This window comes from Trichomycterus rosablanca, chromosome 3 (genome assembly GCF_030014385.1).
Source record: "Trichomycterus rosablanca isolate fTriRos1 chromosome 3, fTriRos1.hap1, whole genome shotgun sequence".
NCBI lineage: Eukaryota > Metazoa > Chordata > Actinopteri > Siluriformes > Trichomycteridae > Trichomycterus > Trichomycterus rosablanca.
The window spans coordinates 20490393-20509709 of record NC_085990.1 but is presented as its reverse complement, the minus strand read 5'-3'; the positions used below and the strand labels follow the sequence as shown (position 1 = coordinate 20509709).

The window sequence follows — 19317 nt, the reverse complement described above, 5'->3', positions numbered from 1 at the left end:
TCCCCATACTACCTTTGCAGTGTATGTTAACTTTTGACCTCTAGGGTTTGTTGTCAGCTTTAAAGATAGACTCTTGTTTAAGAGTAAAACAAACAGAACAGGACAGATGGGAAAAAAAGGACTAGCAGAAATACCTGGCTCTTTGCTGGGTGAGTTTGCTCTCCTCTTCTTGAAGGACTCTCCTGCGCTGTTCCTCAGCCTGCTGCAGCAGCTCTTGCTGAGTGTACCAGGCCTCGTCTTCGGCTTGCTGCCTCACTGCTTCAGCTCGCAGCTCCTGAAGTGCCTGTCTGCACGCACACACATGCATATGTTTTAATACAGTAGATAATTGCATGCTTCCAAACTCATTTTCTTACATCTCTTATAAGACAAGAGCAGCCATTCCCACCTCTCTCTGAGGTATTCCAGTTCTTGCTGGTAGATTCTTTCCCGCTCCTGGCACTGATACTCCACGATAAAGGTGGGGTATTTGTTGAAGATGGGGTACTGACCACGTGTCAGGGGCTCAAAGTCAGTCAGCATGGAACTCGGGTGCAGGTCGGGTGGGGTGGAGTCCATCAATCGATATGCTTCTTTCAGCATGGAGCTTATGTCCAGATTGTTTCGATGATGGAAAAAGTACTGTAAAGAGGGGGCATTAAAAAAAAAAAAATCAATGATAGTGTTAGGCTAATGCTTAATTCAACAGTGCTACAGGGGAGAAACCAGTAGGCAGAACATTAGTTGGAAAACACATCAACCCATTTTGGCCTATTCTGCTAGCCCACCACTACTGAAACCCGGGTTGAATCTTAGCCATGCTATCAGCCGGCCGGATGTGTACAAAGACATGATTGGAAGCCCTGCAATGGACTGGTGTTCCCTTGTGGAACCGAACCCAAGCAAATCAGACCAGGATAAAGCAGTCGACTGTTAAAATACATGTGTATTTTAACAAGGGAACAATGTGGACTATATTGGGAACCCTGAGTTGATATACACAACATAGCCAAAAGTATGTGGACATTTCAAAATTATGTGCATTAATATGGAGTCCCCCTACCAACCCCCACAGCTATAAAAGCCTCGAGTCTTATGGGATCAATTTTAAAGGACTTGTGATGTGTTATATTGGACAAGAAGGCCTGGCTTACAACGGTGTAATTGATTGGTGGTAAATAATTAAATAATAATTAAATAATGACAATTTTTAACACTTTGGCAAATGGCATATTTGGCAACCTTTTTCACTACTAAGAAATAGCTGAACATGGAGATTCCCCCTTGGCAGCTCATAAACTAAACAATAAATGGATTAATAAATATTATTCATTTGACTTGCACTCACTTGTACTTGATCAGACTCTGATAAGAGTGACATTAGTAGGGTACATTTTGTAAATTAAACCGTAATTGCTTTCACAACAACATTTTCTATGTTTGGCAGAGGGGGCATAGAGGCACAGATGATTGGTCAGTTTTTCTGTCACCTTATTGAGCATTAATTTGCTCCAGATGGAAGTGGTTGTATTTTTCCTCACAGACTTACCAGCTCCTTTGTTGTGAAATCATGGGCTTGATCTGGTCTACTTTTCTGATGGCGTATGATGCAAGGCATACTTTGTGTCTTTCTGGAAACATAGCCAGTGTTGTGGATATTTTAGGGGTGTCACATTGCCCTGGACATGCGAGCTGCCCCAGAGGTGGGGTGAAGGGCTCCATGTTTTTATCCATGTTGGGCATGGGCTGAGCCAGTTGGTGGGGTGGAGTGCTGCTCATGTATTGCTATCCCCAGCTTGTTCAGAGTTTTCTCTGCTGCAGGCTGAGAATGCTTTTTTGTCTTTAATCGGTTGCTTTCTTTGTTTCTGTTATTTTGGCCACCGCTTTTTTCCCTCTACCCCTTCTGTTTGTGGCTTTTAGCCACATTATTGGTTTACCTTGGTTAAGCATACTGAACAATGGGTTCAAGTTCAATTCTTGCAGGTGCGGGGCTACATCTGGTGCCTCAGTGGTGAGGTGCGACCCACCCTGTTACAATGCATAACATTTTTAAAATGCAATTGCACATGTGTTAATTTAACCAACTACAAATACAATATATAGCCAAAAGTATGTGGACACTCTTTGTAATTACTGACTATACAAAATCAGTAATATAAATTGCACTTTTCCAAATCTGTGGCAACAGTCAAGCCCTATCAGTCAGGACCTGAGGTGGGCCCTATCCTGTTTCAGCATGACTGTGCCTTGTGCATAAAGCAAGGTTTTGACCGAATAGGCACAAATTCTTACAGACACACTCTTGTGGAAAGCCCTCCCAGAAAAGTTAAGCCTGCTACTGTCACAAAGCGTGGGGTGGTAAAATCCATACACAAATCCAATGGTTTTGGACTGACATGGCCTTACAGTCAGGTGTCCACACACTTTTGGCCATACTGCGTATAAATAAATACATTAATTTCATAAATTTTAAGGAATTCGAGTGTCCAACCTCGAAGTCATCCTTATGAGTACAGAGGAGCAACGGCGCTCTGCAGCAGGTCACGTAGGCCACGACAGCCATCAGCAGAAATGAAGGATGGTTAGAGAAAACATTATCAAACAGCTTCAGCCACTCGTCTTTGGTCAGCACCTCAGAGAACAGGGTTTTAAGCAGCGGCCAGGCATAAAGCTAGCGACAAGCAAAGAGCAGAAGAGATATTTACAATTCTATTAAAAAAGGTTCCAGAAACAAATCAACCCTTCATAGGCTTTGTAAACAGATCTTAAGTATGCCTGCATACCTGTGAAGTGACACCACAGTCAACAAAGTGGCACAGCAGCTCTTTATCATGATGTGCCAGCACATTCTCTGCCATGCTCAGAATGTTCAACGGTGGGTTTGGAAAATACTCAAACCAGTGCTGGCACCAGTTCACTAAAAGTGTCAGAAAAAAACAGAATGAAAAGATAAGTGAGCATTCAATAGATTTTAAATAGGGCTACAACAAATATTTGTAATATAGTGTCAATTTCCAGGGGTGCTCGGCAGCTGCAGCAGTCTAGTTCAAGTTCAAGAGTTCAAAAGAGGCTTTATTGTCATTTCAGCTATATACTGTACAAGTACATATTGAAAGGAAACAACGTTCCTCCAGGACCAGAATGCAACATAAAACAAAAAGTGCGAGACAATACAGTACACAGTGCAGATAAAAACAGTACAATAAATATAAAAGGCATTTCTGATCTAAAAAGTAATTAAGGGAGATGAGACAAGTGTAATGTTGGCCAGTACATGGTACTGAGTAAAAATTACACAAAACCACCACCCGCTGAGATCCAAGTTCGAAGGTGGGTGGTTGAAGCCCTGCAATAGATTGGCACCCTATCTGAGGTGTTCCGGTGGAACCGGACCCAATGCTACCCTGACCAGGATTGGGCAGTTGATTAAAATAAAATATCAATTTCAATGAAAATAAAATATAAATGTCAATTTTCTAACTATTTAAAAATAATACTAATAATTACTATTACTATATTACTAAATAATTATTTATATTATTACTATAATTACTAATATTTACCATTTAAATGAAACCTTGAGTGCTCAGAAGGTGCAAACCCTCCACCGCTGAAGTCTGGTTTTGAATCTCAGAGGTGCTACTGGCCGGCCAGGAGTCCAGACAGGCAAAATTGGCTATGTCTGAGGGGGGCTGGTCAAAGCCAGTGTGGCTCTGTGCAGGCCAATGGAGTTTCTTTAAACCGAGCTTTTCCTCATGTCTTTAAGGACCTTGCTTTGTGCACAGAGGCAGAGTAATACTGGACCAGGAAAGGGCCTTCCCTAAACTGTTGCATTTAATTTCCTTTACATAACTGATTTAATACACCTGTTAGCAATTGTTGTGGTTAAATCACATGCATTCAAAAATGGAAAGGGGTGTTCCAATACTTTTGTCCTTATAGCATGCATTCAGCTGATAACATCATACCAAGCCTGAAGTATCAACATTTAGTTCTGGCTATGCTATATGGTCAAAAGTATGTGGACACCCTTCATAATTATTGATTTTATTGCTGATAGTGGATGTAGTTATAGCCAGAACGGGGTAAAGTCAAGTCCTGTTAATGCCTGTTTTTTTTCCTTCACTTTTTAAATTTCATTTTCATCAAGCACGCAATCCTGGTCAGGGTTGCAGTGGGTCCGATTTCACTGTTGCAGTGTAAAAAAGGTAATTCCTTCATGCAGCCTTCACTTCCTGATGTACAACAGTGTCTGATGAGCACCTGCCAGACTTTCAGCACTGCTGAGACCCCAGTTTGTATCATTTTGGACTGCTGCACCACCCAAGCGCCCACCCAACCCTAAGTATAAGAACAGTGCAATATGTTGAAAAAAGTGTTTGGTGTTCGTACCGATGACAGTTGCTACAACTTCAAAGCAGATAAGTGGATTGTTCTGAAAAAGTTTGACGAATGGAAATGCCAACAGTGGGATATACTCCGCCTCACCAAAGATGGCTGACCAGTGCGCCAGAGCAGACAGCAACCTGTGAGAGAAAGAATACATACAAGGCAAACATTCAATCAAATACTGAGCAAATTTCAATAATTCTGGCTAAAGGAAATGTTATAGCTGTAACGTCAATAAATACAACGTATTACAATTAAAAGTTTACATATCGTTGTAGACTTGCTTTTTGTTGTTTTTAAAGTTATATAGGTATTAAAACTATAAATATAACAGTGTGGAATTAAACTGTTTTTTTCCCTCCCAATCTAGTCATTTCAGATTCCTGATTGAAACTCCAATGCCACTTGCACTACCTTTATTCTGGCAAGAGTGCTGAGACCATCACATGCCCCCTTCGACACACACCCAGTCACCAGCTGCTTCTTATCTACTGGCAGCGTTCATTTCACACACAGAGCTGTATAGCCTATGGAGAGCCACACTTCGCTTCTTGTGACCCTCCCTAAAAATCCCCTACCACTTGTGCAGCCGCCTGAACCAGTTGCAGAGGTCGCATATCACAGGCAGCAGTGGGAAGAGACCCCGCCCAACCTTCCTTCCCTCAAACACGGCCAACTGTGATTGTGTAGACACCTGGCAAGGTTTGTAGTGAACTTTTTTAGATTAAAATTTCTTTACAAATGCCTCTTTTTGCCTGGATAACAATTTGATCAATAGACTTCTCTCAGTCACGTGTCCACATGCTGTTGGCCACATTGTTTCTGGCTCATGTATTTAACCATATAACTTGAATCTAACCATATGTAGTATTTTACAGTGTTACGTTGGTTAATAATGCCAGGTTCTGCTGGTTCTGTGTAGAGGGAATGCTTTAGATCTACTTTACTTGAGTACCTTATCACAATTGCGCACAAACACAGTGCTGTATGAATTGACTTCATTAATTATCGTGATTACCTCTGTAAACCTCGCTGCAGTCTGTGGCTCTTGATTGGGTAGCGCTCATGCAGGCAAACATAGGCTGAGTGAAGCCCTTTGTCAGTCAGACTGCTAAAGGCAGCATGGTTTTCAGGCAGCCGCAGCAAAGAGCGCCAAATGAACATCCTACACAGCAAAAACAATGATACATGCTCACAGACACACCAATACTCAGAAGAGAAACAATGTATACACAAAAGCTATTAAAACAACAAAAGCTCGATGTCAGTTGTGTGTCACCTGTACTTGGCTGGATATTCTCCAAATGTTTTTAGTATTGTCTGGAGTCGCTTCTTGTTAAGGCCGCCTGGCAAGTCATTCTGGATGGCAAAGGTAAAAGACAAAAATAGTAAATGAAAAACTTTGCCTAAAGCCTTGTTTATGCTACAGACACCTAAGCACCAACATTTTTGAAGCTTGGTACGTGAAATATTTTAAGAACATACAATAGTAAAATATGAGAAAGGTTTGGTCAAAGTTTGCCAGTTTTTAAGGAATGTGTGCAAACAATTTAAGAACAACGTTTCTCAACGCACAATTGTGTTTAGGGATCTTAACATATACTGTTCAGAACATTATTAGAAAATTAGATTCCAGAGAAATATTGATGAATGAGGCAAGACCAAAAACCATCTCATCTTAGATAGACCAACACAAAGTGAAAAGTTGTTGTGGTATGAAAAGTCAGCCTTGCAAATGTTTTTAAGTAATGATGGGATTCATGTTCTCCAAGCCAAATAATCAACCGAGGATCATCCCATTGGCATTGGTGTAACATGCCAGCATCACTAGGCACAAGGCAGAAATACACCCAAGACCTATTTTTGAACTGGGTGAAAACACATGAGACTCCTTAATTTAGTAATAAGGAAGAGTGATCACATATTTTTGGCCATGTAGTTGATCAATGTTCTCCCTAGGATAAACATATTGATTTAATATGAGGGCTCCTAATTGTTTAATTGTTTTGGTCTGCTGTTTTGACCTAGACTTGCATTAGTCAGGGTTTTAGTGGCTGCAGGTTTCTAGGTTACATAGGGCACAAGGCAAGAATACATCCTGGACAGGGCGTAAATCCATTGCAGAGCCGCATCCAAGAGATATAGCCAATCATGTCACCTGCTAGGATTCGATCCCAGATCCTAGGAGTGGTGGTCCAGCGCTATAGACTGCTGTGCCACCAGAACATCTCATGGTCAAAAAGAACTAATAATCTATTTTCGTAATTAACTAAACGTATTTAAGGCACACTGTAGATTTGCATTCCTAATGTCATATTATGTCACTCTTAACAGGTGGGCTCTGTAGGTTGTAAATACCCTGTTTAAAGGTTTTAGAATTTGGCTACAAACACTAGTGTAAACTTAGTGACACTAAGTTTACATCCTCTTTGTTATAAAATGTAATAAAAAAAACCTTTAATACCTGATTTGGTGTCTCCCTAAGTATTTGGGTGTCGTGAAATCTGCATAGGCATGCTAAAGTAAATTGCAATCTTGACTAAATTAAAAACTGTAGGTCAGTCCATTTCTAAATAGAATACAATAGAACCTCTTTGTCATCCAGGGTGGAAAGAGCTGAAGGCCGCAGTATTTTGGTCTTTCGCTGGCCAGAGGTTTTGGCTGGACGCTGCACAGTTCCAGAGTGCACTTTCATCTTTAGGCAGGAGGTGTCAGCTTTGTTGCCTGAGGTCACCATTTTTACCAGAGACTGTGGAGGCTACAAAAAAGAAGAAAATTTTGATAGAGTGAAAAAAGCTGTACCAAACACTTAATTTAATTTTGAAACAAGGGCAGTGGTGGGTCTTAAACCAGTAACTTTCTTACTGCTATTCCAGTACCTTAACGGCTAAGCTACCACAACACTGATAACATCTAGTTAGCAGAGGGCTGTACTGGGTTCTCTGCAGTGGTAAACAAGCGTATTCAACTGCTGTGGCCCCCACACACTGCACATGCCAGATTTGAATGTTTGAATACACATGACTGTAAGTATTCAGCTACCTTGTTGATCTCTTGAGTGAGAGCCTGCACGTTGTAAATTCTCAGAGCACCGCTGTCCATCACTGATACAATGTGCCGGCCTTTGGGACAAACAACTGCAGAGCTGATTGCTTCGTCATGGGAGCCGATTTCAAATAGCTGCTTGCACGTCTGGATGTTGATAAAACGCATGATGCCATCCTGGCTCAAAACACCCAGGATCTGTACAGAAAACATTCAAAAGAGGAAACATAACATTACAATTTCTGGACTCAAGAAACCCCAGAAAGGACAATATAAATGATTCAAACTATATCAGAAAACGTTGTACAAGGGAACAAACTAGAAACAACTTGCAAGTTAGTATTAGCCAATAACAAAACGCAGATGAAATATTTACTATTAATTATTAATAAGTAAATGTTTATTGAGTGAGACATAGTTGCACATTTTTACAGTAAATTTTAGTTTGAGATGCACATTTTCTTTTTTGTGTCTATTTCTTTATGCATTTTCTCCCTTTTTCTCCCAATTTAGCGTAGTCAATTTGTCTTCCGCTGCTGTGGATCCCCGATTGCGTTAGAGGAGGGTATATTGCTGCTCACTTGCCCTCTGATGCATGCACAGGACCCCTTCTTTACCTCTATCTGCTAACCAGGGTCCTTGCACAGTGTTAGAAGACCCCACCCACTTAGTCTGGTCATTTTCCCTACCCAGCAGACACGGTGGCCAATTTGTGTCTGCTGCATTCACTGCCAATTGTGCCCGCTAAATAGCGCCCAGCTGACCAGTAGCAGAGCTGAGATTCAAACCAGGGTGTTCAGAATCTCTGTGCTGGTGTGCTAGCAGAATATCCCGCTGTGCCACCTGGGCGCCCGAGATGCACATTTTCTTAGTAAAATCAGTTTGTTTTGCCCGCTGATTTTGAAAAACCTTTTTCTTCACTAAATAAAATATTTATTTTGAAAAACTATTAAAAATTTTGTTTAAAATCTGAAACAAATGTGACAAATATGCAAAAATATTTATTCATTCAAATATGCATTCATTGTCTGTTTTACCACCGCTTTAACCTATTCAGGGTCTCGGTGTGTACGATTCACTGGATGAGAGGTAGGAAACACCCTGTACAGGTTGCGACCTGGGTAAAACATCCTAAATATTGAGATTAAGCCTACTATCAAGTGCTAGTAAAACAGAAGAAAAATACTGTACTGGACTTACACAAAATGTTAATTGAACCCTACTGTAAATAGGTGGTCAGGTGGTGAGGCAGGCTATTATGCTAACCCACCACCACTGAGATCCAGGTTTGAATCTCAGAGGTGAAAACGGCTTGTCGGGTGTCTACACAGACATGATTGGCTATGTCTGAAGGGTGACCAGGATAAACCGGTTGAGGAAAATGAAAAGATTATTGTGAATAAAAATCTTAATATAAAATTACAAAATGTGTCAAAGCAAACTTCAATTGGTGTGGTTTGGGACAGTGGTAGCCTAATGGGCCGGGTTTTGGGCTATCAACTAAAAGGTTGAGAGTTTGAATCCCAGCTAGACCATGCAGCTGTTGGGCCCTTGAGCAAGGCCCTTAACCCTTTCTGCTCCAGTGGTGATGTGCAATGGCTCACCCTGCGCTCTGACCCCAGCTTCCAAACAAGCTGGGATATGCGACGAAAGAATTTCATTGTACTGTACACCTGTATATGTATATATGGCAAATAGAGGCATTCTATTCTATTTAAAAAAAACAAAACTTAATAATTAAGAGGGGTGTCTAAATAAATTTTACTCTGTTATTTATAAAAGAATTTTAACTCAGGTTTTGCTTACTAAAATCTCAGTACCTGGCTTGATCCTCCATCAAAACTGTCTGGTAAGAAATCGAGGTGTCGCACAGTCCGTACTTGTTGTGGCATCTGTATGATTCTCAAGAGCTGCTGACTGGCCAAACACCACAAATGAATCAGGTTTGAGCGCCCGGCTACAGTCAGTGTCTTCCCATCTCTGCAGAGACAGATTCATATTAGTGTTTAACATGCCTCCATTTAAAACATGTCCTCTTTCCAAATCTACTCAACTACTATGTTATATCATAGGCATTTAGTCTTGAAGAGACTATAATTCTTACATTTAATGAAATGTAAATAAATTCTTATTGATTTTTAATTTCTTTAAAGGTGTACAGGTGTGATTTATTTGCAAATTCGGCTTGTCATTGACAATTAACTGTTTTTGGTACACGGAGGGAGATGTTAGCTGGCAGGCTAGTGAGTTGTGCCGGCTTAACTAATTGGTTTGAATGGCCTGAGGCTAACTGTGTTAGCTTAGTAAGCATAAACTGTGGTGATGTAAATGCTGTAATCGCTGACTAATCAGTGTGTCTAAATAGTCTTGCTTATGAGTTTGATGTCTAATTAGAATCCTCTCAACTTAGGCAGCTGGCTCAGTAGGCAGCAATGCAGCTCACTAGGTTTTTAGAAAGACCCCATATATACGTTACTGTAATGGGCCGACATGCCATTGAAATCGGGGGGGGGTTATGGAATCATGTCCCTCTGCCTTGCCATTTAAGGGGGCATGGAGGTGCAGATGTTACTTTGCTTCTGTTTTATTTTCCTTTTAAGTGTTGTTTTACCTTGGTTAAGCATCCTGCAAACTGGGTTTATTTTCAGTTGTTGTGGCTTTACCTCCCGACTCTGTGGCAAAGCATGTTCCTCCTCATTACCCATTATTATGACCGGCAGATAATATCCAGAGTAACCGTCGTGTGCAGCACAGACAGCAGCTAGATGGGCTGGGAGTGACTCAATAAGGTCCTGGTAGGTTTTCACAGGTATCTGGAGCCATGCTGACCGCAGTGCATCCCACAGTTGCTGGAGGGTGCGTGGGGGAGGATCCATAGAGCAAACACGACAATCAAGGTGGTCCTACAGATGCTCAATTGAGTTCAAGTCTGGGGAATTATGGTGGAAGGGTAGTACTTGGAATTCTCGATCATGCTCTTGCAACCAGTGTCGGACATTTCTATCTGTGTGACATGTTGCATTGTCTTGCTGGAAGCTCCAATACGCCCCAGGGAAGACAACTTTACCCATGACAGCAGTGAGAGATATATGTGCAGAAATATACCACACCTTATATACCACACCTTATATACCCACCAAGCCAGCTCACAAAACGTGACTTTCTTCATGAGCTACACGCTGCTGCCGTCAAAAATATGAAGTGGTCATAATAATGTGACCAAACAGGATTATTTATAATGTATTTAAATGAAAAACAACATTAAAAACAAGCAAACACAATGCTACATTGACTGAAAGGCTGATCACTGGCAAACAAAGTAGATAAAGAATAATGAAATGCGCAATAGATTGATTAAATTCACAAGAATAATATCAAAAACTATTTTTACAGTTAAGCATTGGTTTGGAAAATTAGAGTCAAGCTTACTGTGTAACAGCAAATGCCTTGTAATGCATCCTGGGCCCATCCTGTGGCACTGGCAGCTGGTATTTGCAAAACAGCGTGTCGCTCTCCCAGGCAAAAATGGAGTCGTCAGTAAAGCAGCTCAGAATAGTGTTACTCAGCGGGAGAAAGAACACCTGAACATTCAAAAATACAATATACCTATTAGACCTAAACGATAGATGAGCCAAAACATCAGGACCACCCTTCAATCTTCAATCATGCATACCTTTTGTATTCCCACAGACTGGCGCACATTGAGTTTCCTCTTTCTCTGAAACGTGTCCAGGTCCCAGAGCTGAGCCGTATCCGAAGAGTTGCTGATGGCATAGCGTCCGGAACCATGGACCGACAACGAGGATACCGCGCCCTCATGACCTCTCATCCAGCTCACCAGCTGTTTGGTGTCTAAAATGCAAAGCAACAATTATATGAGGCACCCAAACAAAAATTATGTCCCAATTTGAGTGAGACTTGGTTTTTTTTTGTGGTTCTTAGACAATGGCATTAACGAGTGATAGAAATAATCCTAGAATTATAAGCATTTTTATACACGTGGATGCTTTACAAGGGTGGAGATTTAAACAAAATCCACTATGACCAAAAGTGTGTGGACATCTAAACATACGCTTGATGGACATTCCAATCCGTATGCAGCTCTGTAGCCAAATGCCTCTGAAAAGGTTTACTGCTAAATTTGGAAGTGTGTCTATGGGAATTTGTGCCTGTTCAGTGCCTGACCTCATAAATCAGAGGTCACTAACAGGCGGACCGCGGTCCGGATCCGGACCCAGAAGCTGTCCCATACGGACCCGGACCTACAGCCAAAACATAAAGTTATGATTTGAAACCTGACGGAGCGCTTCTATTTTAACCGGCGCAGCTTTTGTAGTCTTTACGGTAGCGGTTTAGCGGATGAGAAAACGCACAGACCTATCACGTGACACCACTCAGCCAATCAAGTCTGTGCATTCCAGCCGGTAAACACTGCGACTCTACAGTGCAGACAGATGAGAGAGTTAGAGGCGAGTTACATGTGGAAAGACGGTGGAAAGAAAAAGAAAGATAGCGAACGTAGAAAAAACGAAGGGAGAGATACAGACTACTGTGCAGGAGAAAGTTGAGAAAAAGACGAGACAGGAGACAAATAGCGCTCTCCAAAAAAGAAACGTGTACAGCAAAAATACAGCATTTAATCCGTGATGGAGAGACTCATTTCTGTTCTTACTTCCCACTGGAGTACAATTTATTTTTATTTTCTCTTAATTTGATAAGAGAAAGGTTTGATAAGGTGGGGCGGCCCGGGTCCTCTCTGTGTGGAGTTTGCATGTTCTCCCTGTGTTCGCGTGGGTTTACTCCAGGTGCTCTGGTTTCCTCCCACAGTACAAAGACGTGCAAGTGAGGTGAATTGGAGACACTAAATTGTCCATGACTGTATTCGATATAAACTTGTGACCTGATGAACCTTGTGTAATGAGTAACTACCGTTCCTGTCATGATGTAACCAAAGTGTAAAACACGACGTTAAAATCCTAATAAACAAACAGACATCTGATTTGACAGTCAGTTATTGATTACATGCAGATGTTGATACAACTACTAGGCTATTTATATATAATATATATCAATATATATGTTATATATATATTGTGAGACTCTATATATATATATATGTAGTTAAACATTCCGGACCTTTGCTTCAAGAAATTTTCTCTAACTGGACCTCTTTAAATTTTAGTTGAATACCCCTGTCATAAATGCTCTTTTGACTGATGTTGGACAAAAGGCCTTGCTCTCACTCAATGTTCCAATTCATCCCAAAGCTGTTTGACAGTATTTGGGTCTGTGCAGGCCACTGAAGTTTCTCCACACCAAACTTTACTTTGCCCACGGGGCAGAGATGTGCTAAAACCCCAAACTGACACAAACATCAATTTCAGGGTGCTCTAAAGTACAGCCTGGGGTTCCTCGGTGCTGCTGCAAGTTTGACCTCTGCTGGCTGGTCAAGGCACTTGCATGAAAACTAATAAGCTCACAAGAGAGCACCGCATTTCTCTCCATTGCAATACTGCTCTTTGTGAGACTCTATTTTCGTCAGATAATAAATAGCCACTGGCAACTAAATGCATGTAGGAGGGGGCATGTCAGAGTCTGCGCTCCTCGGTCAGAGCAGGGTTAGTGCAAGCAGTAGGGAAAATGAAAAAATAGGGAGAAATGCAAAAATAGGATTTCAGTTTAGTTTTAATTTCATTTTTACTTTTTAACAAGCAGTGGATCTGGCCACCCTTGCATGTATAAAGTGGTTGACGAAGATAAAATTAAATTAAATATTGTTTTTGATTAATTAAAATATTGATTTTTTGTACCTGTTAGCTTAGAATGTGTTGGACCAAAACACCTGAACTCAATAATTAGGTGTCCACATCATTTTAGCTACTTAGTGCACATTCCAAATACCCAGACACTGCATAATCTACGAGAGATCCTCTAAAAGTTTCCGCACTTTCATATTTTAATTGGAAATGGTGAGGGCGGGAGGAGTAGGAATTGATCTTGTCTGAGAGACTGAGAGAGAGCTTATAGTCTGAATTTAGCACCATCTGATTTCCACCTTTTTGGACTGCTCAAAGAAGCTTTAAGAGGAAGAAGATTTTCATGTGATGATGATGTGAAAGCAGTGGTGCATCAGTGGCTACACGCTCAACCAAAAACATTTTTGCTGATGGCATTACAAAGTTGGTACGATGCTGGGAAAAATGCATCGGAAGGTGACTATGTAGAAAGGTGATGTAATTTGTTTTTGAAATTCTTAATAAATAGAGTTTTAAAAAGTCCAGACACTTTTTTAAGAACTCTTGAAATATTTCTGATTCAAAGAATACCATGCTGCATAAAATGTAAATAATTAGAAAAATGAGGACTGACCACGTTAGGCAGGGAAAAAGACTGTAGAAGCAACTTAAACACGCACCTTTGTCGTAACATTTGATGGAATAATCAGAAAGAGCAACCAAATACTCAGTTGTTCTGCGTAGGTTGAAAGCTAAAGCTGTGCTTGCTTGCCCCGTTTTCTGCACCAGCTTATATCTGCAGAGTGAAAGAGTAAATGTCACATGAGCTATCAGTATCTCACATTTTCAAATTTTTTTCAGGTTTTACATACCTGTTCCTGCTAATATCAAACACATAGATATTCCCATGGTGATCACCGGCAAGGAAGGACTCGCCAGTGGTGTCAAAAGCCACATGAAGGAACCGAACAGTCTTGCTTTGGTAGGCAGATGCACTGCGAATTACCGTCACCAGGATCCTGAGAAGGAGAAAAGGAAGAATACAAATATAGGGTGAGGAAAAATAAGAATCCAACCACTTTTTAACACATAATGTATAACAAGGAAAAAGAATTTAGACAGCACAATTTATTTTTATGCAGTTACCACTGCTTTATCCTGGTCAGGACTGTGTAGGTCAGATTTCGTGGAATCACTGGGTGCAATGCGGTAACACTTCCCACACAGGATGCCAATCCATTGCAAGACCTTGGCCATCTCCATTTCTCCCTTAGACATAGCCTATTATGTCTGTGTAAAAACAATTCTACACAATTATTTTTTTTCTATTTATTTATGCATTTTCTCCCCAGTTTTTCACCCAATTTAGTGTAGTAAATCTGTATTACGCTGCTGGGCATCCCTGATTACATTTGAGGAGGGTATATTTTCTGCTCGCGCCTCCTCCGACTCGTGCGCAGTCCTTAGCGGACTTTGCTTTCCACCCATGCACTCTGCATAGGGGCCTCTATCTGCTAGTTATTGTCCTGGCACAGCATTTGAAGAACCCACCCACATAGTCCGGTCATCCCACCCACATAGTCCGGTCATCCCACCCTAGCAGACATGGTGGCCAATTAGTGTCAGCTGCAGGAACTGCCAATTGTGCCCACTAGATAGCGCCCAGCCGACCGGTGGCAACGCTGAGTTTTAAACTGAGGAGTTCAGAATTTCAGCGCTGGTGTGCTAGCGGAATATCCTGCTGCACCACCTGGGCACCAATTCTACACAATTTTACACACCCCTTTTAATAGCCAGCTTTTTGTGATGTAAAAAATATTAATTGTAGATTTAATTCGACCTTTTATGTGACCTAGAATGTACTGTAGTTGCATAAGTGTGCATACCCACTTATAATTGGGATGTGGCTCTGTTCAGAATGAACCAATCACATTCAGGCTTACACCGATCAGGCAAAACATTATGACCAACTTCCTAATATTGTGTTGGCCCCCCTTTTGCAGCCCCATACGCAACAAACTGCGCTGAACTGTGTGTCTGACACAGTCCCCACGTGCATCAATGAGCCTTGGCCGCCCATGACCCAGTCGCTGGTTTACCACTGTTCCTTCCTTGGACCACTTTTGATAGATACTGACCACTGCAGACACAGCGGGAAAACCCCACAAGAGCTGCAGTTTTGAAGATGCTCAGACTGAGTCATCTAGCCCTCACAATTTGGCCCTTGTCAGACTCGTTCAAATGCTGCTTCTCACACAACAACTTTGAGGATAAAATGTTCACTTGCTGCCTAAAATATCCCACCCACTAACAGGTGCCATGATGAAGAGATAATCAGTGTTATTCACTTCACCTATCATCATAGGTCATAATGTTATGCCTCATCAGTGTATTTTAAATAGTAGTCAGTGACACTTGCCATTGATTAATGTCACTTTGATTAAACCCATATGAAGTTCAGCTGTTCTAATAGGACTTTTCTGACATTTACTTATCAGTCAGCAGAAGGGTACAAAAAAATCCAAGGCATTACATATACCATGGAACACAGTAAAGATGGTAATCAACAAATGAATAAAATGTGGTACAACAGTGCTATTACCAATAACTGGATGTCCCTCCACAATTGATAAAAAAACAATAAGAAATCTGGTCCGGGATGTTACCAAGAGGCCTACAGCAACATTAAAGAAGCTGCACAAATTTCTATCAAGTACTGGTTGTGTACTACATGTGACAACAATCTCCTGTATTATTTAAATGTCCTGTATTCTTTTGGGTAGGGTGGCGAGTCAGAAGCCTGTTCTTACTAAGAAAAAACATCAAAGCTCGGGAACAATTTTTAAAAACCTACATCTGCCACAAGCATGTGAGAAAATGTGGTATGGTCTGATGACCCCAAGGTTGAACGTCTTGGCGATAATTTCAAAAGGTATGTTTGGTGCACAAACAACACTGTGCATCACCAAAAGAACACCATACCTACAGTGAAGCATGATGATGGTAGCATTATGCTTTGGGGCTGTTTTTTTTTTTGCATAAGTCAATGTGAAGGGAATTATGAACAACTCCAAATATCAGTCAATTTAGACACAAAACCTTTACGCCTCTGCTAAAAAAGCATTTCACCTATCAGCATGACAACAATCCAAATTATACTTCCACATCAACAAAAGACTGGCTTCTTTAGAAGAAGATTAAATTTTTGGAATGGCCCAGCCAGAGCCCATACCTGAATCCAATTGAATTGTACAGATTATAGATCACACTGAGGGTGGAAAAAGTTCTGAAATTATTCATTTTGATCTTATTTTTAACATCACCTTGTAACAGTAGTGTGTAGACTTAACACTGTCCAGTCAAACATGACCCTGACCAAGATAAAGCAGTGGTAAAACATGAAAATGAAATGGAAAAACATTAGGTTTGAACATACATCTTAAGTAATAGCTTCATTCTAAATTTGGTCAAGGCAGAAACAATGGGCAGGGCCAGAGCGGTAGAGAGAACAGAGTGGCGACACTCCCATAGGGAACCGTTGGAAAGGGGGCGGGACATATTTTCTGTGCAGCTTCCGGGTTGTGGAGCTCTGTATAGTTCCAAACATCCCATAGAGCCCCATTCATTTCCACTACTTATCAAGCATTTTTAGCTGTTTGTTGCTTTGTTTTAAAAAAAATAATGAATTTGATGTCATTAATATACGTAATACTGTTATTATTTAGCATTTGCTCAGCACTAAATGTTACATGTTTATCTTAATTAATAGGTATAACTGAATTTAGCTTAGTCAGCTAAGCTAAATTATTGACACTAGAGTCTTTTCACCTAAAATTGATTAATTAAAAGTTGATTAATCAAGAGTCTTGTTACAGAAATGATAATAAAACATCAGAGCCATAATAAATCATTATACTTTTACTTTCATTCTTAAGTACATTTGAAGGTAAATTTAGTTTAGTACTTTAGTGGAGGTAAAGAGTATTTTTACTTTTACTACTACTTTTACTGGAGTAATATGTTACCTTGGATATCTCTACTTCAACTCAACTACATGGTTTGTGTACCTTGTCCACCACTTACATTAGACAAAATGAACTAGTGCATATTAATTATGAATTAATTCATGTATTACATGTAGGAATAAATTATTACTTACTCATGAAATAAGACATGAATTAATGCTATTTCATGTACCTGCACTATAATGTTAAAGGTATTGGTACGGTAGTGTGTTTATGAATCTGTTCATTCAGTGCAGGTAAACCTTATGAATCCAGCCACATGGCTTAGTGTTTAACCAAAATGATTATTATTATGAATCCTCAGGAAAGTGAAGGGAGATTAGTTTATGTAAAAAACAAAACATAAAAAACTGTCTAATCTCTGTACTGTATATTGTCTCTACTACTTAATGATATCGCATTATGTAATGTATGCTAATATAATGTACTGTGTGTTAACAAGAACGACCTATTAAGTCATTATAAACATCAATCTTCCACTTCATATACCAAATTGATATTAAAGCAGATGCAGTAAATGTAAACGCAGTTGAAAATACCCAGAAATTGTACAAATGTTTATTATTTACTGTTTAATATTTCACTCACTGCTGCCTGTCCCATATGAGAACATGACAGCGCCGGGTTTGTTTGGAACTATTGGAGGGTGACATGAACCACGTGACCGCGTAGCGGCGAGATCAAGGAGTGTCGCAACTCTCTCTATCTACGGCTCTGGGCAGGGCGACACAGTGGCTAGTGAGTAGCACTGCCGCCTCACAGCGAGAAGGTCCTGGGTTCGATCCCCAGGTTGAGCGGTCCGGGTCCTTTCTGTGTAGAGTTTGCATGTTCTCCCAGTGTCTGCGTGGGTTTGCTCCGGGGGCTCCCACAGTCCAAAGACATGCAAGTGAGGTGAATAGGAGATACAAAATTGTCCATGACTGTGTCTGACATTAAAAGACTTGAACTGATGAATCTTCTGTAACCAGTAACTATCTGTCCTGTCATGTATGTAACCAAAGTATGTAAGACATGACGTTAAAATCATAATAAATATATAGAAACAAAGGGCAGCATTCTTCCTGCTTTACTAACTCATAACTAGGAGAGAACATACTAAACTTCACCCAAACGCACACACCCCACGGAAACACTGGGTGTCAATCAATCGCAGGGTACCACACCCTCGTTTATTTACATTATGGGGCAAGGTTGAGTAATCAATCCACCTTCTGCATATACCCAATGGTATTATTTGTTGAATGTGATTGTTATAAAACTTGTAGCATGGTGGTGGTGTTTACACCATATTTGAGTAAGTTAAAACCAAACATTTAGGTAACGTTTAGGTAACGTAAGCTTATTTTGCAAGGACTTACCCATTGTTTGTTACAACTGGTTTGCGATGCCATAATTTTCCGTCTTCCTTATTGCCAATATCGACTGTTTGCATGATCACAGCCTATAATGCCGTTAGCAGGCTATCGTTAGCTACGAAAAGCTACCTGTTACTAACAACTGAGGCAGAGTAGCGTTAGCAACTACGCTAGCCGGTAAGTTTAAACATCGCCATCACTTAGGAACCTTTCAAAATAATTTGGTTTACAACAAAAATGCATTTTAAAGAGCATTATAACTCTAGTAAATTAAAAACTTTATTTATTTATGGGTGTTTATGTTACACTGTGTTGCTGTTTGCTAGTATTTACGTAGACACACGTTGTGGCATAATCACAAATTGCTACGTAGTCCGTATGTAGGTGCACTTCGTCCGGTCTGGGATTAACGCTTTGGTTTGTACACCCTAGGTAGTGCACTACATTGTTAAAAGAAAGCCATATGAGATTTAACCTCACAACAAAGAACCTTGCCTGTGCCTGAGGTTTAACGTTGTAACGCTACCATCAAAGTACGAATGAGTTTACGTCCTTAGAGTAGCAGGATATTTTGTTTATATTGCCATGTCACAATTATTCTACCCTTACATAATACTGCTGATCTTAAAACACACTGCTAGTCTGCATGACCTAAAGTTCGGTTACATACAGCTGAATTGGCTATTGTAATTTGCCCCTAAATGGATAAGTGTGGGCGGCACGGTGACTCGGTGGGTAGCACTGTCGCCCCACAGCAAGAAGGTCCTGGGTTTGATCCCCAGGCGGAGT

The 19317-nt window shown here is 40.6% G+C and overlaps 1 protein-coding gene across 2 annotated transcripts in view; it reads right to left on the bottom strand.

Moving 5' to 3' along the window:
- The window catches only part of tbc1d31 (TBC1 domain family, member 31), a 34640-nt gene extending 16007 nt beyond the window's left edge, over window positions 1-18633 (bottom strand). For both annotated transcript variants that reach the window (XR_010011296.1, XM_062991945.1), the window contains exons 1-15: window positions 18532-18633; window positions 14021-14167; window positions 13829-13944; window positions 11087-11265; window positions 10843-10994; window positions 9234-9393; window positions 7411-7611; window positions 6959-7126; window positions 5648-5727; window positions 5387-5533; window positions 4372-4505; window positions 2763-2896; window positions 2471-2650; window positions 389-621; window positions 135-287 (exon numbers count right to left, since the gene is read on the bottom strand). Coding sequence is in view for 1 of the 2 variants with exons in the window: in XM_062991945.1 (XP_062848015.1) it covers window positions 135-287; window positions 389-621; window positions 2471-2650; window positions 2763-2896; window positions 4372-4505; window positions 5387-5533; window positions 5648-5727; window positions 6959-7126; window positions 7411-7611; window positions 9234-9393; window positions 10843-10994; window positions 11087-11265; window positions 13829-13944; window positions 14021-14167; window positions 18532-18605 (2258 nt within the window). In the remaining variant the exon portion in view is untranslated. The remainder of the gene's footprint in view (window positions 1-134; window positions 288-388; window positions 622-2470; window positions 2651-2762; window positions 2897-4371; window positions 4506-5386; window positions 5534-5647; window positions 5728-6958; window positions 7127-7410; window positions 7612-9233; window positions 9394-10842; window positions 10995-11086; window positions 11266-13828; window positions 13945-14020; window positions 14168-18531) is intronic.
- Between the last annotated feature and the right edge of the window lie 684 nt (window positions 18634-19317).